We start from the raw sequence: 19,594 nt of genomic DNA on the forward strand, positions 1-19,594 counted from the left end.
GTTAAATCAGTGCAATTTGTAAGTAAAATAATTGTTGATGAAGTAACACATTTGCTGACAACATCTAGAAGCATATCTACTGATTCTGTGAGGCTTCCTGTTGACTTACATATTTCTTTCCAGTTTCCTTTTATGAAGACATATGGATATTTTCAGGTTTGGGTGTTTGTTTGATTGGGGGGGTTCTATATTTTCAATTAGAAATCTGTGTAGCACATTGACTGTGAAAATGACAAGATGACCTTTGTGTCACAACTGATTTTTTTTTTTGCAAGGATCTGAAGTTTTCTTTCATGGAGATGTAAAGATATGGACAGAGAAAGAGAGGGTGTCTTTGATGTGCTAGCTAAGGTTATTTTCTAGTCAGCTGGGACCTGCAAGTATCCAGACATAATTTCTCTGGCATGAAGCAGCATCATTTTGCAGGCTTAAACATGAATATAGAATTATTAAGACTTTAGAGGACAGTGCATTGGCTGTGGCATGTGAATATGAACAGTCAGGGATGTTATTTCCTCTGCAGATTCCACATTCAGGATTTGCCTTGTGATTATTTCAATAGGCCTTTTTTTGGCTCTCCAGGTATTACTCTCCTCCACTAACCCTTGGTGTTCAGCAACTCACAGGTGCTCCTCTGAGACACAGGTTAATATAGACAAAGGAATCATGAAGGTGTTATGTCCTGTGTTTTTCCTGTATCCCTTCCCTCTGCTTTTCCCTGTGTCCGACATCTGATTGCTCTGTCTTTGAGATTAGAGACACATCAGTATGAAAGCACAGAATGCCCAACATTTAGTGATTCAAGATCAATTCCCATGTGTTATGTTTAGAACCATGGCAATAACTGAGTCAAGGGAGAAACAGTCGTCCGTAGTTGTGCACTCTGCCATATGTATTGTGTGCTTAAGTTCACATACAGGAAGGGCTCAGCAGAAAAGTGATGGTAAAGCAGGTACTTTGGTTGTAAACAGTGAACACTGAAACAGGGGCTGGGTGTCAGCACTTCTGCCAGAAAGATATGTTTTTTCCATTCTGTGGTTGAATGTATTGCTTGCATTATCTATATGCTGATAGTGAACAGAAAAATGAAACCTATCTGGAGGAACTGCTGGAGAGATCAACTGTTTCTTCTTAACAGATGACTGGCATGTGACAGCCAAGACCAACCTTGCACAGAAAACCACAGAGGGGGAGGCATAGACCCCCATTTATTCTTTCTTCTCCCCAAAGAAACAAGGTGTTCCTACTGTGTGGAGATAAAGTGGATTTCAGCCAAAGATACCTGAAACACTGAATGACCAGATGCAGTTTACTTTACTGCTGTCATCTGCTGGCAATGTTAAAAGAGAGGGATAGTGTCCCAATTAAGAAGAAGGTGGTACTGGGAATGTGGTTTATTCTGTTTGGTATTTTTAGTCATTGACTTGGGAAGTCCCGAAGATTCCTTTATTTGTGCAAGAATAGTGTTACTGTATTGTTATTAAAAGTTAAATAATTAAGGTTATTGGGATGCTGCAGAATCTAAGTTCTAGGATTGTGTTCTGTTCACTGAGACTGTTGCAGACTCAGAAGAGACAGTTTAATTATTTTATTGAACTAGTAATTCCAAGTGTAAAAAATTAACTGAATTAACCATTTTTACAAGGTTAGTACAAGAATTTTTCTTGTGTAAAAGTACATGCATGATTTTGTCCATCTCCTTCCCCAAGTTGTGTAATGCAGTAGTTCCCTTTACCATTGTTAGCCATGCTCCAAAAATAATTAAAATTGGGCTTTCATTTGTTCTTTTTTCTGTATGTCATGAGCGAAGTGATAAAACTGTCTAGTCTCACAGATAAAGAATGAGAAAAGTACAGACAGATACTTGTTTTTCCCAAGTGTTCATGCTACTCAGTTCTTTGGGCTGCACAGAAAAAGGGATCAACCACGCTCATATACATAAAATGATTGCCAGAATTGCTTGGAGCACATCCTCCTTGTTTTATGACTTTGCATCCTTTTATAGTCTCTCAACCAGCTTGAATTAGGTTAAAAAAAATCTTTCACTTATGTGGGAGGGGAGCCTTGAAGTCGAAGCAGCCCTGTATTCTTCAGTTTCAAAAGCAAACTAAATAGTCCTTTTGATTAGCTATACCTAGGTAGCAGTATACTGTTCCAAGGTAATACTGGCCTTGATGTTGCTGCTGAATAGGTTTAATTCCAGTGCACAGGAACTAAACTGTGCTGGTTTTACCTGTGATTTCTTTTAATGAATGAGAACAAGTATTGGATTACCTGCCTAAAGTGGGTTACTGTACAGTTAAAGTGAAGGCTGTATGAAAAAAAAAAAAAAAAGCTTGGGTGAAAATTTTGCTGTTTGCTGGCTTTTAAACTATTATATTTCATAGAATTATTCAGGTTGGAAAGACCCTTGGGATCATCGAGTTCAACCATCAACGCTACTCTACAGTGTTCTCCCCTACACCATATCCCTCATCATCTCATCTAAACGACCTTAAACACATCCAGGGATGGTGACTCCACCACCTCCCTGGGCAGCCTATTCCACTGTCTGACCACTCTTTCTCTGAAAAATCTTTTCCTGATGCCCAGTCTAAACTTCCCCTGTTGCAATTTAAGGCCATTCCCCCTTGTTCTGTCACTAATTATCTGTGAGACCAGCACCAACCTCTCCACAATGTCCTTTCAGGTAGCTGTAGAGAGTGATGACGTCTCCCCTCAGCCTTCTCCTCCTCAAACAGTCCCAGCTCCTTCAATTGCTCCTCACAGGATCTGTTCTCCAGGCCCTTCACCAGCTTCGTTGCCCTTCTCTGCACTCGCTCCAGCACCTCGAGATCTCTCTCGTATTGAGGTGCCCAAAACTGGACACAACACTCCAGGTGTGGCCTCACCAGTGCAGAGCACAGGAGGACTGTCACCTCCCTGCTCCTGCTGGTCACACTATTTCTGATGCAAGCCAAGATGCCGTTGGCTTTCTTGGCCACCCGGGCACACTGCTGGCTCATGTTCAGCTGCTTGTCAATGAGAACCCCCAGATCCTTCTCTCCCAGACAGCTCCAGCCACACCTCCCCAAGCCTGTAGCCATGCAGGGGGCTGTTGTGGCCCAAGTGCAGGACCTGGCACTTGGCCATGTTGAAGCTCATCTTTCTTCTCACCAGTGCCTTTTTCCCTCCAGAAAAGAGGCTGAATTAATATTTAACCTTAGATTAGAACATATTAAGACATCAGTAATTATTCTTTAATACATAAAACTATATACTTGGTTAAATATATTATTTGCTGGTTTTATTCGCTATTTCTCATTCTATGTCGTATTTCATTGTCTCCATCAGACTTTCTAGGCATTGTTTGTTTTGTCTTAGGTAGAAAATACAGAAAAAAGGCATATTTCTTTTATACTTTCAGATTCATTTGCCCACTCACAAGAACAAAATTGTAAAGTAGTAATTAAATTATAGAAGCACAGTCCTTTGCTGGGGTCATATCAAAACTTCACAGTTGTGACAAATTAGCTGCCTACAGCTAACAGCTAACAAATGTAGGGAAAGTGGCAAGGCAACATCATTATTACCCACACTGTTAAGTTTAAGATGTGCATGTCTGAGATGTGAACTGTTCCATGTATTTGTTTTAATGCTGTCATCTTGATTTTATTTGTGAGAAATAGATGAGAGGTTTTCAAGTTATTCTTTAAGTAATTTCCCATAATTATGCAAAAAGTCATTAGCCTTGAGGACCCTTACTCAAGACAGCTTCCAGTCCTGTGCAGTAACCACATTACAACACGGCATTTTTCCTGATACCTCACACTAAAGATTTGTATAACTGTTTTTTTCACATTTATTCTGTCATCTCTTTCTGTTCTGTTAACATCCAAATATCTCTCCCATGTGAAGTAACTTTATTCATATTATTTTTCAGCTGTAGCGGATTGTGTTTAAAAGGCTAAAGATTGAGGTTTTCCTTGCCCATGCTTTTAACTTCTGACAGTTCCTTTATGTGTCTTTTTTCAGATGTTCCTAGAACAACATCCCAACCTATTGCCAGTTTGGAAAATATTTTTCATCATCCAGATTATTAGAGACCATTTGTATATGAACAGGTCTAAAACTTTATTTCTTCTGCATTACATATGACATTACTCTGGGATGCATGAAATGCATTTCTGATAATTGCTGTTAAAATATATATTTTGTCCAGCAGTTACTACATTGTGTTGTCTCAGATATCACATTTTCCTCTTTATTAATATATTCCAGTGTAGGAGAGATATCTTTGAAAACATTTAAAAACTTAAATAAAGAAATGTTTTGCAAAAAATAAATGCCAACTCAGATATTTTTCTATGGATAACAATGGCTACCTAAAATGCCATTCTTGTTCTCCCCATAGAGATTTAAAAATTATTTGAACATTTAAAGTTCCTTTAGTCCTGTAATTTTCAATGTTCACCAGTTACATAGTTTAGTTCATGTTACAGGTTCCATACCTGAGATTCTATTCATAATTTATAATAAAGACTAAGTAATTTTTTCCTTAATATGAGTGCATCGTCTTTATCCATAGGGAATATGTTTATTACATAGTTATGCAGAAAAAGGAAATTGATGGTTATCGAAAATAGGCTGTTCAAGCACAGCCTATTAAAATGTATATAACCTTATGTAAACTTTGTGACTATTTATTAGAACCTTTTTTACAACTTTTTATATCCACTCTTACAATATGTGCAGCATAGAATTTGCAAAGACTGTGAAGTTTTCATTTTTACTATAGACATTTCCTTGGATTAAAAAAAGCAAACAACAGCCACAAACAAACAAGCAAGCAAAAATCCCCACACCAAAAACCCAAGCCCCCACTGTTTTCCTTATTTATTTAGAAACCAATTCCTGTGCTATGTATCTCTTAGAAAACGTCAGTATATTACTAGTATGCCCAGAGATGCTTGTGGTGGGCTTGCATTGAAATATTCTGAAACTCTTTTCTCAGATTTCCATTCTGAAAAGGCTCATTGATGACAGATTGAAGTGAGCTGGACTATAATGCTAGTGTCATGAAAAGCTGGAAGGCTTTAAATCTTTCAGTTCCACTGACCTTTTTGTGTTTTGAAATACTTGATGAACTCCAGAAGAGTAAAATACAGCAAAGAAGTGCATGGTCAGAGTGTTTGTGGAATTCAAAGAATAGCTGTTAGAGATGGAGGCTCTGAAATTCAGAGCCAATTTACATGTCAGAGGCTTTTCAAATTACCAGCAGCTGTCTTCACTAACTCTGAATATTTCCTTACTCTAAACGTTCAGAGGTGAGATTAATCAACTTTTGTCTTAAAGATGTTCCTGGCCATACACCTTCTTCCTATTCTGAAGGGCAAATTAAGAGTGATTTTTAAAAGATAAATGTCTATGTTTTAATTGTCAGTGGGATGGGGAGTGATAGTTAACCAAGAGCATGCACCTTTTCTCTTTCCATCATTGCCTGAAATACTGAGACATTTCTGTTACTGAAAAAAATTTATTTTATGTAACAGATTAGTGTGCAGCTCTTAAATTTATTTTATCCTATACTTAGAGAAGGCCTGTACCTTTAGTGTCCAGGTGCTCAAACCCTGTTCATGCATGCAGCAGTAAAAAGTACCCTACACCTTTTCATAGAAGAGTATTTATTCAGCAGTTTATTTCAAGTTCTCCATACCATATGGCAAAAGTTGTCTTTATTAAGGTCTTCCTGAGTATGTCTTTGACACTTTAGTGACTTACTACTAATGACAGACTGAAAAATTTCCTCCTTATAAAAAGGGAAGAAAATTGATCTCAGTTGCCTTGTGTCCTGTCTTTCTCATATGCAAAAGTGAAAATAAATACATTTCTGAAAAAGTTGTACTTGTTTGTCTGGAATGGAAAAATTAGCTAAAGCAGTTAAAGCTAGGCAGAATCATAAAAGATGGTTTTATGATGGAAAGTGCTGGCCAACTTTATAAGCATAAAAGTACAACTTTTTTTGAAGATAATGCCTGTGACATCTTATTTCTTTTGCCTGATGGCCCCTTGCTTTTTTCTTTTCCATTCCTTTTCTTTCTCTTAGACTACAGGTAGGAGACACATTTGCAGATGGGCAGAATGTTTCTATTCTGTGATACCACATCACCCTGACATTAACACAAAAGATAACTGCAAAACCTTTTAGTTGAGTGTCTCTTCAAAATACCATTTAATAGCCTGGGAACTTATTTCCCTTCAACATAAGGTGGCAAAATATCCATCGAAATGAAGAATATACCCTTAAAGCTTATCAAGATAGGCCTTTGAAGGAGGGCCTATCTTGATAAGCCTATTTCTTCTAGTACTGCATCAACTTTTTACACAATTTGTATGCAATACGGGCATCTCACAAAGACAGGAGATTGTTATGTTTTGATATATATACATTAATAAAAAATGCTGACTTGAAAGCACCTATTGTTTCACCTCTTGTTACTCTTCATGCTGTCTCCATAAACTGTTTGTACTTTTCAGGATTTCATGCTCAGTAGAAGTTTTCATAGCTTTAAAACAGACAATCAATTTCAGCCGTTAGTTTCATCATATTTGTATATTAGTTGGTTCAGAAATTAGTGTAATGATTAATCAGAAGGCTTTTCTAATTTTAACTGCACAATTTGGAGTCTGATCCAAACTGTAGACCTCAAGCAAAAATCTTGGGACAGGGAAAATTAAAAGCAGTGTCAAAAAACCCCTAAGTTTTTGTATGCAAATATTTTAGAAAGTCTTCCCTTTCATAGCACAGATGAAATATTACTTAAAGGACCCATAAAAGATAACATTAAACTAAACTGAGTCAAATGTATGATTAATTCATGCAGTGGGAAACTGATTGTAAGAAGTGCAATTTTATAGAACAACTTTTAATTTTGTAATATCGATGATAAACATAGAATGCAAGTAACAATAATCTTGGCAGAGAAGCAAGAGTCTAATGTAAAAATCTGTTTACAAAATAGATTTATAACATTACTGGGCTTAAAAGATGATAAAAAGAAGGATTTTCCAATACCTGAGGACCAGTGAAATATTCAGCAAAATTGATTTAACTTGCATGTTGTAAAACTGTCCGAATATCTAATTCTCTCTGGAATATACTTTTTTTTCTATGAGAAATTTACATGAAATTTCTTACTGTGCTTTAATTCAGTAAGTATGTGTCATGAAACATCCATACAAGTCCTTTGAAGCCTTGGCTACTTCTTACTGAAGTTCCATCTACCACTGAAGCTACTTCCATTTCATTTGGAATTTAGGCTACAGTTTCATGTTGCTGTTAATCCCATGTTGCTGTGCGTTGCTGCTGGCAGGTGCAGTCACACTGTAACCCCCCACATCCACCACGTCTCCTCTGTTTCCCCTCACAAACATTAATTACATGACCCTAGGGTGACTGGGGTGTGATTGGAGAGCCCATGGAAATCTAAGCCTTTTGACATTGTTTGGTGGATGTAGCTAACAAAGTAGCAGGTATTGCGACTGGGAACCGTGGTGAAACTTGAGCTCTTTCTTCCTTCTTCGGGCAGTTTCCCTCCTCCAGTTATGGTTTCTATCTGTTGCCTTTCTCTACTTAAAAACCTTCCTCTCATCACTGCTTCCCAAACTTGGTACCCAGGAGAGGCTTCTTGCCAATGCAGTTTATCTCTGGGAGTTTGCAGCTCAGCCACCAGGCAGGCAGTGATTTATTAATAAGTTATAGGCACCAAGGTGATGCGTGTGTGTATTTCTACATTTCTAGAGTATGGCCATCCGTGCTTTGATGTTTGAGTGATTAATGCCTCTAAACTCATATGTGGCACCTAACAAAATCATAATGAGAAAAAGGAAGTTTGGGAATCATGTGTCTTGTAAATAATTATTAAGACAGGCATTCTCCTATAAATATTAGTACATTTTAAAAAGACACTACTTCAAACAAATGCAGAGCTAGAGCTTTATTTGAAAATACTTGAAAATGAAGTAGGGTTTTTTTTAAACTTGTTTTGATATGTGATTCCTGAATTATTTAGTTCAGTCTTTTTCAAAATAATTCTGTAATACAATAAGAAATTGGTTTATCAATCAGAGTTAAATAAGCTTACTTCAAATGAAGAAAATTAGGCTTGAAAATTTGGCTTCATATGAGAAAAAAAAATAAAAATCCTGATCAAGTTTGGCAACCAAATGATGAATTGTGAAGAGATTAACAGGAAATTAATTGAGATATACATATAATTGTGAAATCTTGATCTGGCTTTAGGATATATCAGCATCCAACTTGTCACTTTGATTTTTGTGACTAAAGATTACATTTTCCTCATAGATTTTATCTGATAAATGATACTTATCTGATAATCTGAGTGATCTCCTTTCAAATTCTAACAGGTTAGCACTGATCACTTATATTGCTTATTTTTTTCTTTCCTCTCTTTTTATTCTAGTCCTTTTTTTGTTGTTCTTGTTTTACATTAATGCATTCCAAACAAGTTATCTTAATGTTCTCACTAGATGTCTCAAAAGGTTAAGGGAAAAAAGTTGCACTAATAACAAGAAAATAAGGACCAACTCTACCCAAAACAAGCTGTACCAAGAGAAAGCAACTGTGATTCTTGTCTGTAATATAGGCATCAGCTTTAATTCAAAAACACCTATGTTCTCCAGATGTCTGTGTAAGCAGTCTGTCAACCACCACCAGCAGAAGAGTGCATATGTACACAACTGACTTCACATAGCCTCCTCTGAAGTGCTTGCCATGTTGTTACCTATCTTTTGCCTTGACTTTTTACACTTCTTTCTTTGTGGCTACCCAAGCCTTACATTATCTTTCTATCTCTGTCTCATCAACTCCCCACCTCTTTTCCTGTCTGGTCTGAAACTCAATGTCTCCTCTCCACAGCAGCTCTTAAAGATCCCTGTCTGCTCCTTGTTGCTTATATCACATTTCTGTAACGGAGCTGCTTAACTGCATAAAAACGAGGGCAAACCTTACTGGTAGACAACACCCTGTGAAACTTACACTGCAGGCAAAAATCAGGGACACCTTTCCTACCACAGTGGCCATTTGGGTGATCACTGTCACCTTGTAGAGAGCGTGGATCAGGGCTAGGAAAGGCATCCCACTGTGGCTTCATATAGTGGGGAAGGGGATGAGCAACCACCCTTTTGTGTTTTCCTTCAGCAGCTTTTTAAGATTATACCCTTGCAGCCCAACTCTGCTTCCAGGCATGAGGTATACCTCTGATGTAGAGGGTGCTTCAGCTGTTTTTTCTGCTCCCTGAAAGGCTTTCAGGGTTGGCCTAATGCTTTGAGCATACCTGGCATATAGCAAGTCTTAGACTTGCCTCTAAACAGCAGTGTGGACATTGATGCATCTCATCTTCTTTATGGAAAAGTATCATACACGCTATGCCTGCTGGAGGTTGTATGGAGATCTACATGCTAGCAACATGAGTGGTTGTGGGAGGATGCAGAACAAAAATTCTGTCTATAATGCAAGATTTGGTTCAAAATCAAGAACTGGTATCAAAACCTTCTTCCTGTTGCTGTGGATTATGTATCATCATTATATGCCTTTGTAACAAACTGTGCATGTTTCCAGTATTTAGAAGGCCTACCATGAAGACTTCAATGTGAAGATGATAATGATGTTAAAATGTGTTTGGAGGAATATTGTAACATGGATAAAAATTACTACAACATTGTGGATAGTTGTATTTTTAGCACCTGAGGATGAACAAAGTCAACGTCTTTAATCCCAGCAGTCTGTGCTTACTTGAAAAAATGTTTGTCTGACTGCAGGCATGGAACCCGTTGTGCTGGAGAAGTGGCAGCCACGGCAAACAACTCGCACTGCACAGTAGGAATCGCCTTTAATGCAAAGATTGGAGGTATGTAAAACAATCTCCCACCAAAAAAAAGGTAACCAAAGAGCCATTTCTGCTAAATACTGCATTCAGACCTTTCTCAACAAGAGAAGGAGATTTTTAAGGATAACAAACCTAGCTGTGCTAGCAGGTAAATCTCAGTTGTAGAGTGGTCATTAAATACCAGTAGGATTTTGTCTGCAGTGAAACTTCTCCAGTGCTCCCTGGAACACTGCGTCTCAGTACACACAGAAAATAGAAAGCGAGACTTTTGATGAAAACACGAAAGCCAGAATCAGGACATTAGGTTTTTTTCACAGATTCAGAGCTATAAGTGATGAACTTTGACAAACCAGAAGTAAATATACACATCAGGAATATTGCCTTGCATATTGGTCCTGTCAAAACATAACACGTTTGTGTTGATTGGCTGTGGTTGGAGAGAATCTTCTTTTGATTGCTCTGTGTGATCATATTATTGCCTGAAATATGAGATTCAATCGCACTTCTTTGTTCATTCAGCCAAGAGGTTCCGAGTGGTTTCTTTGAATTCTTAGTCTATGGCTGCTCAACTAATACCTTTGGCTTAATTTGACTATCAGAATGTCATCTATGTTTCTTCTAGGCTGTAGCCTGCCTGTGGCAAATTTTAATCCTTCAAGTGAAATTTTACCCGGTAGTTTTGATGAAATCATGGCATTAGTATATTGGCTTTCAGTAGAAAGACCAATAGCTCCAACTCCATAATTGTTGATTTTCTGTCCCAGAATTAGAGCCCATCTGTGAGAACAAAACCATACTTACCTATATATACACCAAAGGACCTTCAAAAATATGAGCAGGCAGAATTGACGCCATGTTTCCATAATTAATAGTACTGTCTATGTTCTCTACTGGATCAGTACAAGCTTGATCCAAATCAAATGTGAGCACAGCTGCGTTTCAAATTAGCCAAAGCACACAACATCTCCCAAATGTCAGCTTTCTGTTTTGTTGTTGGCTTTAAGAAGATAAACAATACCTGATTCAGCATAAGGTTAGAGCGGTGCAGAAAAACAATTTCCCTTCAGATGGAGAGCCTGCCTGCACAAAGTTACCCTGCCAGAGTGGTTTAGAAAATCTGAACTGGTCAAGTGAGTGAGTTTGTGGCAGATGAACAGGTTGTCTCATGTGGACATGTCATTTGGTTGTGTACCAGCAGCTCTGAAATCTGATTTACTATGTTGCCAAATCAGAGACAGAGGGGAGTTAGTGCACTGACAGAGATAAAAGATGGCTTCTGGAGAAGTTTCATTACTGAGTTAGATAGTCACACAACCTGCAACAGTTTGGGCATGTCCTTGAAAAGTTCTCCATTAGTAACAGTGGCTTCTTAAGAGGTTACTATTTATTAGGAATGTGAAATAATGTTTTATAAACTCTTTTGGCATATTAGGTGAATCACAGCCTTTTCTAAATTCATTGTAAAAATTGATTCTGATGGACATAGTATGAATGCAGTTAATGTGAACAGATATGTGTGTCTTTTTATCATGTATTTATTTATTTATTTATTATTTAGTACAAAGAATATAACAACCTTCAAGAAATTTCACTGGTGTAAGTGAAATAAAAAGTGTATGCAATCCGTTTGTCACTGTGATTCTGTAGCGTCATCACTAACACTGGTCTTAAAAGAAAGCTGAAAAATAAAAACAGTGTGAAAACCTCACTTGAAGTAGTGAACCCCCCTTTAAAATCATCAGCACTTGAAAATAAGGCTTCAGGAGGCTCAGTAGATAATCTGCAGAAAATCAGAGGCAAGAGGGAATTCCAGGGTATTGGGAATGGAGGTTAATCTTACTTTTGCACTAGGTGTATATATTTAAGAGTTTTGCTGCTGCTAACCTCTGTTTGGCATGCTTCCCTCCCTTTCCTCAGAAATGGCATAAACTACACATGTGAATATGCAATGGTTGTGTTCCCTCTCCAGGTAGAGTGTAAAAATGTTGAATCACATTATGCTGAACTAGTGTTCAGCTCACTTGTTTCTCAGGGATTTAAAGATCCTCTTGGGACATTCTTGGAGAAGAAACTAGAGTTGAGGTAAAGCAATTACATTCCCCTTTCATAGAGGAGCACCTGCTGACAGCGATGTTGAATTTGCTCCACCAAGATAAGAATTCTTTACTTCAAACCAAGAAACATCTCTGGACACATCAGGGATAGTAAGAGATAAAGCAAAGGGGAAAGGAAATCCTTTTCATCAATATTCCATCAAATACTGGAAGCTGAACAAATCCAATTAATGATTTTTGAGATGGGAAGTCATTAACAAGGTAGTAACAGTAATGCGCATTTTTCCTAAATGTGTTTTTACTCCTTGTCTTCTTTCCACACATTTAAGAACCTCTGACCACATATAGGTCAAAAATAAGATCCTTAGAAAATCTGACCCTTCTGTTACAATGGTGTAAGTAGGGATGTAATCTGCAGATAAGAAAATTTGAGAAAAACTGAAATCTGAAGCTTCAATTCTTTTATATGTTGTGAGATGTTTCTTACAAAAAATTATGCACTATGTCTCCCATTTGTGCTTAGCTAAGCTACTCTACAGGCCCTTTCACTAAAAGACAAACCAAGTGCACCTAAGGGGTAGATATTTTAATGTGACTCTCAGCAGTAATCACACATACCAAATTACCACCTACAGAGCTTGTCAGACTTTTTATAGGAAGGGATGGTTAGCCTGCTGTTACTGTTGCAGACTGATTGTGGAAGTTGCAAAGCATCTGTGGGGATTTCAGTGCTTAGTTACTTGGCTGGGCTCGCGTCCCAGTGGGAAAACAGTACACTGAATTATGGCACAACAGATGTAGATTGTCTTCAACTGATGAGGAATTAGTTCAGCTGTTTCATTAAGTCAGATACTGATTAAAACCAAACATTTTAAAAGAAAACTTGCTTTCACCTCAGTTTTGCGTGTTTCCTGTGATTCATGGAAAGTTTGTGCTGACTAAAATGCCACTTGCATTTTGTCAATTACTGCAAATATTGGAAGTAGTTTACAGATCCCTATAGTCTTAGGTGAAACAGTCCACAAATGCAGTGTATTAATTGCCTTCTGGATATCTTTTGTTGTGCTATCATCACATGACAAATGCAGTTTGGAGGTTCTGTGATCGGCAGAATTAACTACTCCAGACATTTGAGGGGGGGGAGGGGAGTGTGGAGAAAGGAATTATTTTTGTTTTCAATAGCCGATGAGATGTCTGTTGTTCAAAGTCACCCTTGAAGCATCTCTGTCAGTTGTTGGCCAGAGTGAGCAACACCTAAGTCACGGTCTAGTCCATGTTGCTTTAGATTTGACCACTTTAGCAAAAAAACCTGGTGTGAATTACTTCAGGTGCCAATGGTAGAATTTGAAAGTTATTGATCACTTGGTGCATGTAGTATTATTTAGGCTTGCTATACAGTAACAAAGACATAAATGGAAGCTTTATTTTCCTTCTTTCAAAAGCTGTGTACCTTTTATTGTCTTTATTTAGAACTAAATGTATTTTAATGTCCTTGAAAGAAATTGAGAACACAACTTTCACCCATCATTAATTTTCTGAGATTATGCTGAGGAAGAAAAATGAAACCTGAGAATCCCAGAGTTGGTTTAATGACTTTTTTTATAAAGTTCACAGTGAGATCACTGTTTGTAAAAGTTTATTATCTCAGGAAACATGAGCAGCATTTGTGTGAACTTAGAAATATGATAACTTTTCATTTTTGAGTCAATTAGAGTAAGTTAAAAAAAAGGGCCTCTGTCAACAAAGCACCCCCTTATGCCTTTTGTGAGTTGGAAGTTAAGGTCTTCATAAACACTCAGGTTACTTCAGTCTGAGCTCATGAGCAAAATGAAATGTGTCTGTGATTAAAAATATGTAAATTTGGCTTATAAATAGCAGTGACTTTTTAAAGGGGAAAGAATGTCAAACTTGTTAATTGTGGAAGTAATCATTACTTTGTGCTACCATACAGTTACATGATAATTATTATTTAATATTTAACACCCCTTTGATAAGATGTAATGCTAGCTGTATGTAGGACCTTCTTGTTAGGTTAAAGCTGACATTGATGGTCTTCTCAGTCAGAATTAACTTCAGTCAAAGTCTTACAGTTAGTGAAAAGAACAACTTTTAAGATTTTCCCAGTTTCCAGATACAAGCCTACCTTATTTAGTCTAGTGATCTTAAAACATGTTGCCATTGACTTGTCCAAACCCACGTGAATGGATTCTTTTAACGCAAGAATTTCAGATTATACCTCACAAAAGCTTCTTTTCCACAGGGGAGGGTGTTCACAATACTGTAGTTTCAGGTTCAATAATGTTACATATAGGATAGTTTTTATTAACTTCATGTAATCACCTTGCTACTGTGTATTGTAATCAGTCTGTACACATGAGGTTTCTCTCCAGTTTCTTCTTTGCAGCCTCATACAATGAAGCAATAATGCCATGTTTATCTGTCAGAAGATCCTTTTATTACATCTGTCAACATACTTTAGGACTGTGACTCCTGCTGCAGTTTCACTGCAGTTTCACTGTGGTATAAAGGGAGAAAGAAAATCATACATTATCTTCAAGTGAGATACACAAACATTTGAAGGTTCAAGTATTTTTTTTTAAGTTTTCTTTAGCGTAAGGTTTGTTGAAGTTCAAAAGGCTGTATAGTGGATAAAGGCCTTGTAGACAATTTTGAAAGTTCTTCAAGACCAAAATATTCCTTGATTTTTGTATTTTTTCATCTAGAGACTTTTTCCATTGGAAAAACACATATCTAAAGAGGTTTCGGGGGGGTTTTAACAACAATAGAAATACTTATGATCATTTAATCGGACATCTTACACAACAATTTTCTCTAGGGGAAAAAAAAAAAAAAAAGCATTTTGATTTTTTGATACTGTTCATTGTATCTTTCATTCTGAAGGTGTACGGATGCTGGATGGAGATGTGACAGACATGGTAGAAGCAAAGTCTCTGAGCCTTAATCCTCAGCACATCCACATCTACAGTGCCAGCTGGGGGCCTGATGACGACGGTAAGACTGTGGATGGACCTGCTTCTCTAGCACGTCAGGCCTTTGAGAACGGCATCAGAATGGTAGGTTGGCATCAGAGTCCATCTCCTGGATCTGCTCTCGTGTGCAAGTGTAAGGGTACATGTGTCTGGTATGTGCAAGTGCAGAGTGTGGGGAAGACAAAAGGATTCTGATGGAAGTAGAAAAGCTTCCTTTGCATAAAACTGAAAATGCATTTTCCTTCTATAGAGATCTGATGGTCAGTCCTTCCTGAAACATCAGCTCTGTTCATTTCCAACTGGAATACATCATCCTCAGTGTCCTTTAAAAGTGCTCTTGTGGTAATGATGTAATTCTGAGAGAAAAAATAAGACTAAAAATTCTACTTTGCACAGCAGTGCCAAGTCCTCAAATCTGAATTGCAATGAAATTTTAAAGCAAAAGCCATTACTGTTTTTTCTTCTTTCTTCTTTTCTTTCATTGCTTTGTTTTGCTTGATTTCTTTGTGGAAGTTTGATGCTTTTAATAGGGGGTTTGGGGCTAAAAAAAGGCTACACATGTTTCTTTTAACATTTGGGTCTGGTCTTGGAGAACTTACACCCTATTTATAACTTACATGTATGTTTCTCTACAAGTCTGTGCTATTTTCTTTGTGATATAGCCCAGAGATCTTCAATAATACAACACACAAAATCCAAAACACCCCTATATGAAAAAATCCAAGACCTTTTCAATTTTCTTTAATAAGTTACTGTCAAACAAGTAAGACCACAGAAGGAAACTAATAGTTAGAGGAACTTTTGATGTCAGAGACCAGTTTTTAGTTATCCTTTTTACCTTCCTGCCTGTTAAATAAATCAGGGAATTCCTCATCTTCCAGCTCTCACACCTCCTTCCACTATATAGGACTGGTAGAAATGATTTTAAAGCTTTGCACTTGAAGGTTTATTTTGAATTATTGAGAATTATTTTGAATGCAGCAGGAGACTTGCTAATTCAGTGCTGGGTGGCTCTAGGATCAGAAAAGAGAGGATTAATACAGCACATTTGTTTAAAGAGACTGAAACTGTTGGACCAAAGTGGAACTGCAATGTAGTTACTGGAACATGGTAACACTGTGCATCAAGATTGGAAAGTGCAGCTATTATAGTGTTTTGATCAGGTATGCCAAGACTGATTTTAGCAAACTAACTAACATTCAGCCTGAAATATTTGTGCCATGTGTAAAAGACAGTGTCTGCCACTGAGAGACTATATTACTTTAAGGTATACAATAAAAAGCAGTCATAACAAAAAACAGGGACAATGGACGAAGAGAGGTAATAGACAAAGTTACATGAGTCAGGCTGACAGTTTGTATGCACAATAGTGTTTCAGGTGATTTACAGTATATTTGACTGCAAGTTCTAAATAAATACATCATAAAATTGATACCCAGTATGACCATAAACATTGCTTAGCACCACAAACCTAGGAGGTGTGAATTCACATCTAATCACAGCTGCATCCCTTGCTTAATTCAATTTCCTTGAATTACGTAGATTTCTTACTCTCACCCCTTTCTTCCCTGCCCTAAACGTGGATAATAATACATGTTTAACTACCTAGCGGGCAAGTTATGAAGAGCAATTACTGAAATACTAAACTAATGACAAGGACTGTGTGCTTTCTTTGCTATGTGATGTTTAAGATGTGTCTCAGACTCAGTTCTGTGAATGCATTGCTAATCATGCAGCCACAGACCACTGCCTTTGTTTCAGTTGGTCATATGATGACCATTTGGTGTGAAGCTGCAGATTTACACTTTGGCTTGTTGTACATTATGTAATATGTGAAGCCTAACATGACAAAATACTCAAGCATGTACTTAACTTTACCCTGTGAGAAATTCCAGGAACTTAGCAGTTAAACACATTTAGGAATGCTGGTAGATTCTACCCCAGAGAATTCTGCTGTATTTAGTAATCATTATTCTAATAGTTATTTAAGTGCTTTTAGAACAATATAACAAGTATGTAGAAGGCCAAATGCATCTCCATTACTGCTTCTCATGCATCATCACTCTTCCTTTGGATGGAATATCAGTGGTTCACAACACCCACCTAGAGTTCGCTATTCTTTGACAGTCACCACAGAGAAGAAAAACAATAAGGTGATGAAGTGGACCCTAATAGCACTGCAGGATGCAGGAGAACTTGGACAAAATAAGTTTTCTGTTTAAACATACATATGTGTTAGTTTAAATGTCATATTTCTGGTACGTAAGACACTCACAAAAAGTTCAGCCCAAATTTCTGTACCAGAAGAACTCAGCAATTTCCTCAGACTGGGGATAAATCTAGTATAAATCAGTGTGGAATAATTTTTCCAGAGTGTGGATCTTGCCTACAAGCATTATTGTTCCATTGTTATTATTATAGCTGTAATATGAGAGGATACCCTACAGAACCCAGATGAATTTCATTTTACCAAGATATTGTTCTGTATTTTCAGTAAGTACAAGTATATAGTTGAAACATAGTATTTATTTTTAAAATTATGAGGTGGTCTTTTTTTTTCTGATAACAATAGAGAAAATAAGTTTGGGCTATTTTTTGGAAAATAGTAGAAGTCATATTTGATGCATGTCAAATTGTTATTTTTACAATTTAACTTTATTTAATTTTGTCAACTTCCTGTTCTGCCCAAGGTTGCCTATGCAGAGTTAACAGTACTAAATATTTTCATATATTTGGAAATTTTCTCGAGCTATGACTAAGAAAGCTTTTTCACTTCTGCTAAGGAAATAGAAGTTTTCTTTAAAACTTACATAAAATTATATTGATAGGAAATACAGAATGTTTAAGGTTAATCTCTAATTTTCATTCTTTAAAGTATAATACAGACTGAAAGATTGTAAATGTTTGTCTCAATTACCACCTTCCTTAATAGGCTTAGTTTCCAGACAAAAATTACTTTAAGATTAACCTGTTATTGTTCTTTTTAATAAACCATGCCTTTCTGTGTTCACATAAAGCTACTTTTTCTATATTTCCTTACACTATCATAAGTCATTTTAAAAGATTAGGCAAATGTAAGAAGAAAGACAAATTATCTCTGTGCCAAAATATTACTAAAATCGGATAGATCATCCAAGGTAATTGCTAGATACTTAGCCAAACATAGATTTCCCCAAGCAATCACAGTAATTATGCAAATAATAATAGGCAGACAAAAAAAGCTTATTAAGTTGTGTACAGATCTTGACCTTCCCTTTTTAGAAAGATTGAACTGAACAACAAGAGTATTACATCTAGTATAGCATCTGTGATGTAAATTAAAGTAACATTGGTGCAGGAAAATTTGGCAAGACCTTCTTTCGGATCCACACAAATGTTCAAGATTTATATTCTTCATTTATTGTGCATGTGCACACACAACAGGACATTATTTTTTAACAACGGGACAGCAAAGCAAAAGGTCAAAATTTTTAAAAACATCTGAAAAGGAAATTATGCTCAGCTTGTTTCATTAGGGAAATCAGTGGTGCTGAATAATAACTTTGAATAGAGTATAATTAAACTCAATTATTACCTTTTTTATTATGCTCAAGAAGTAAAAATGAAATGGATGCAGTGGCCACAGTTTCTTGCTCAGTTTGCTGAGAGACTGGGATCCATGAAAAAAAAGCCTGGTTTATCTTTAGTGCATATTACTCCAATTAACAGCTCATGCAGGGTGTTTTAAGACTATTATTATTTTTAAATCTGCTGAGCTAATATGATTACTCCTTCCAAATCCTGCAGAAAATAACAAAGATAAATGACTGTACAGTTTTTCCATAGAGTCCCACAGCGACAGCATATACCATGAATTGAAATAGACAAATCTATTTAAAGAAAGGATACCGAGTAATAACTGAATTACTGAGTTTCTGAAATGACAACCTAACCCACAAATTAAATATGCTTTCAAAATTCTTCCCAGGATCAAGGTAAAGGAAGAGCAAACCAATTTTTAAACCTGTCTCAAGTACCATGATGTTCTGTCATCTCTAGGGTATTTTGTTTAATTCTATTAGATTTTCATACTTGAGTTCAAAGAGAAACCTTGGAGACTTTGCTATCAAACAATTTCTATGCAAATATATAAGCTCCCTTTATATCATGCTTCTAGTTGACAAGGTCCTTTTCTTGAAAATAGTATAGTCATAAGGGTGGAAAATTCTAGAGGCTTGTGTTTTAAATACCAATGTATTAGAAGTTGTAAACCTAATAATCTAAAATATCATCTCATTATAATCATGTTGAACTGGCCTGAAAAAAAATCATACTAAGGGCAGTATATCCAAAAGTAACATATTCAAGAACAGATCAGGTATGCAGGATCGCATTTCACCCTGTGTTCAAGAACAAACACACAGCATTGCAAAACATGATTGTGGCCAAATCATATAATAAGACTGTGCTGAGTCTGGGGCGAGAGGGAGAACACGAAAGCCTTTCCCTGATTCAGAAAGCTAAAACCTAAGTACCACTGGATTTTAAGATGACTGTCTGTCTCACAGTCTATAAGCACAATGCTATAAGCACTTGAGAGCCTTAGGCTTGCTGATTCATGGCTCTGTGATACAGTATTCAAACTAGTTCATGTCTATTCATACAAATAAGTCTGTTATTCTGG

General features: G+C 36.8%; 1 protein-coding gene across 3 annotated transcripts in view; it reads left to right on the top strand.

Annotated features, from left to right (window-relative positions):
* Positions 1-19,594, top strand: part of PCSK5 (proprotein convertase subtilisin/kexin type 5) — a 249,494-nt gene that overhangs the window by 88,329 nt on the left and 141,571 nt on the right. For all 3 annotated transcript variants that reach the window (XM_074931390.1, XM_074931391.1, XM_074931392.1), the window contains exons 6-7: positions 9,820-9,908; positions 14,843-15,015. In XM_074931390.1, the coding sequence (XP_074787491.1) occupies positions 9,820-9,908; positions 14,843-15,015 (262 nt within the window). The remainder of the gene's footprint in view (positions 1-9,819; positions 9,909-14,842; positions 15,016-19,594) is intronic.

This window comes from Athene noctua, chromosome Z (genome assembly GCF_965140245.1).
Source record: "Athene noctua chromosome Z, bAthNoc1.hap1.1, whole genome shotgun sequence".
Classification (NCBI taxonomy): domain Eukaryota; kingdom Metazoa; phylum Chordata; class Aves; order Strigiformes; family Strigidae; genus Athene; species Athene noctua.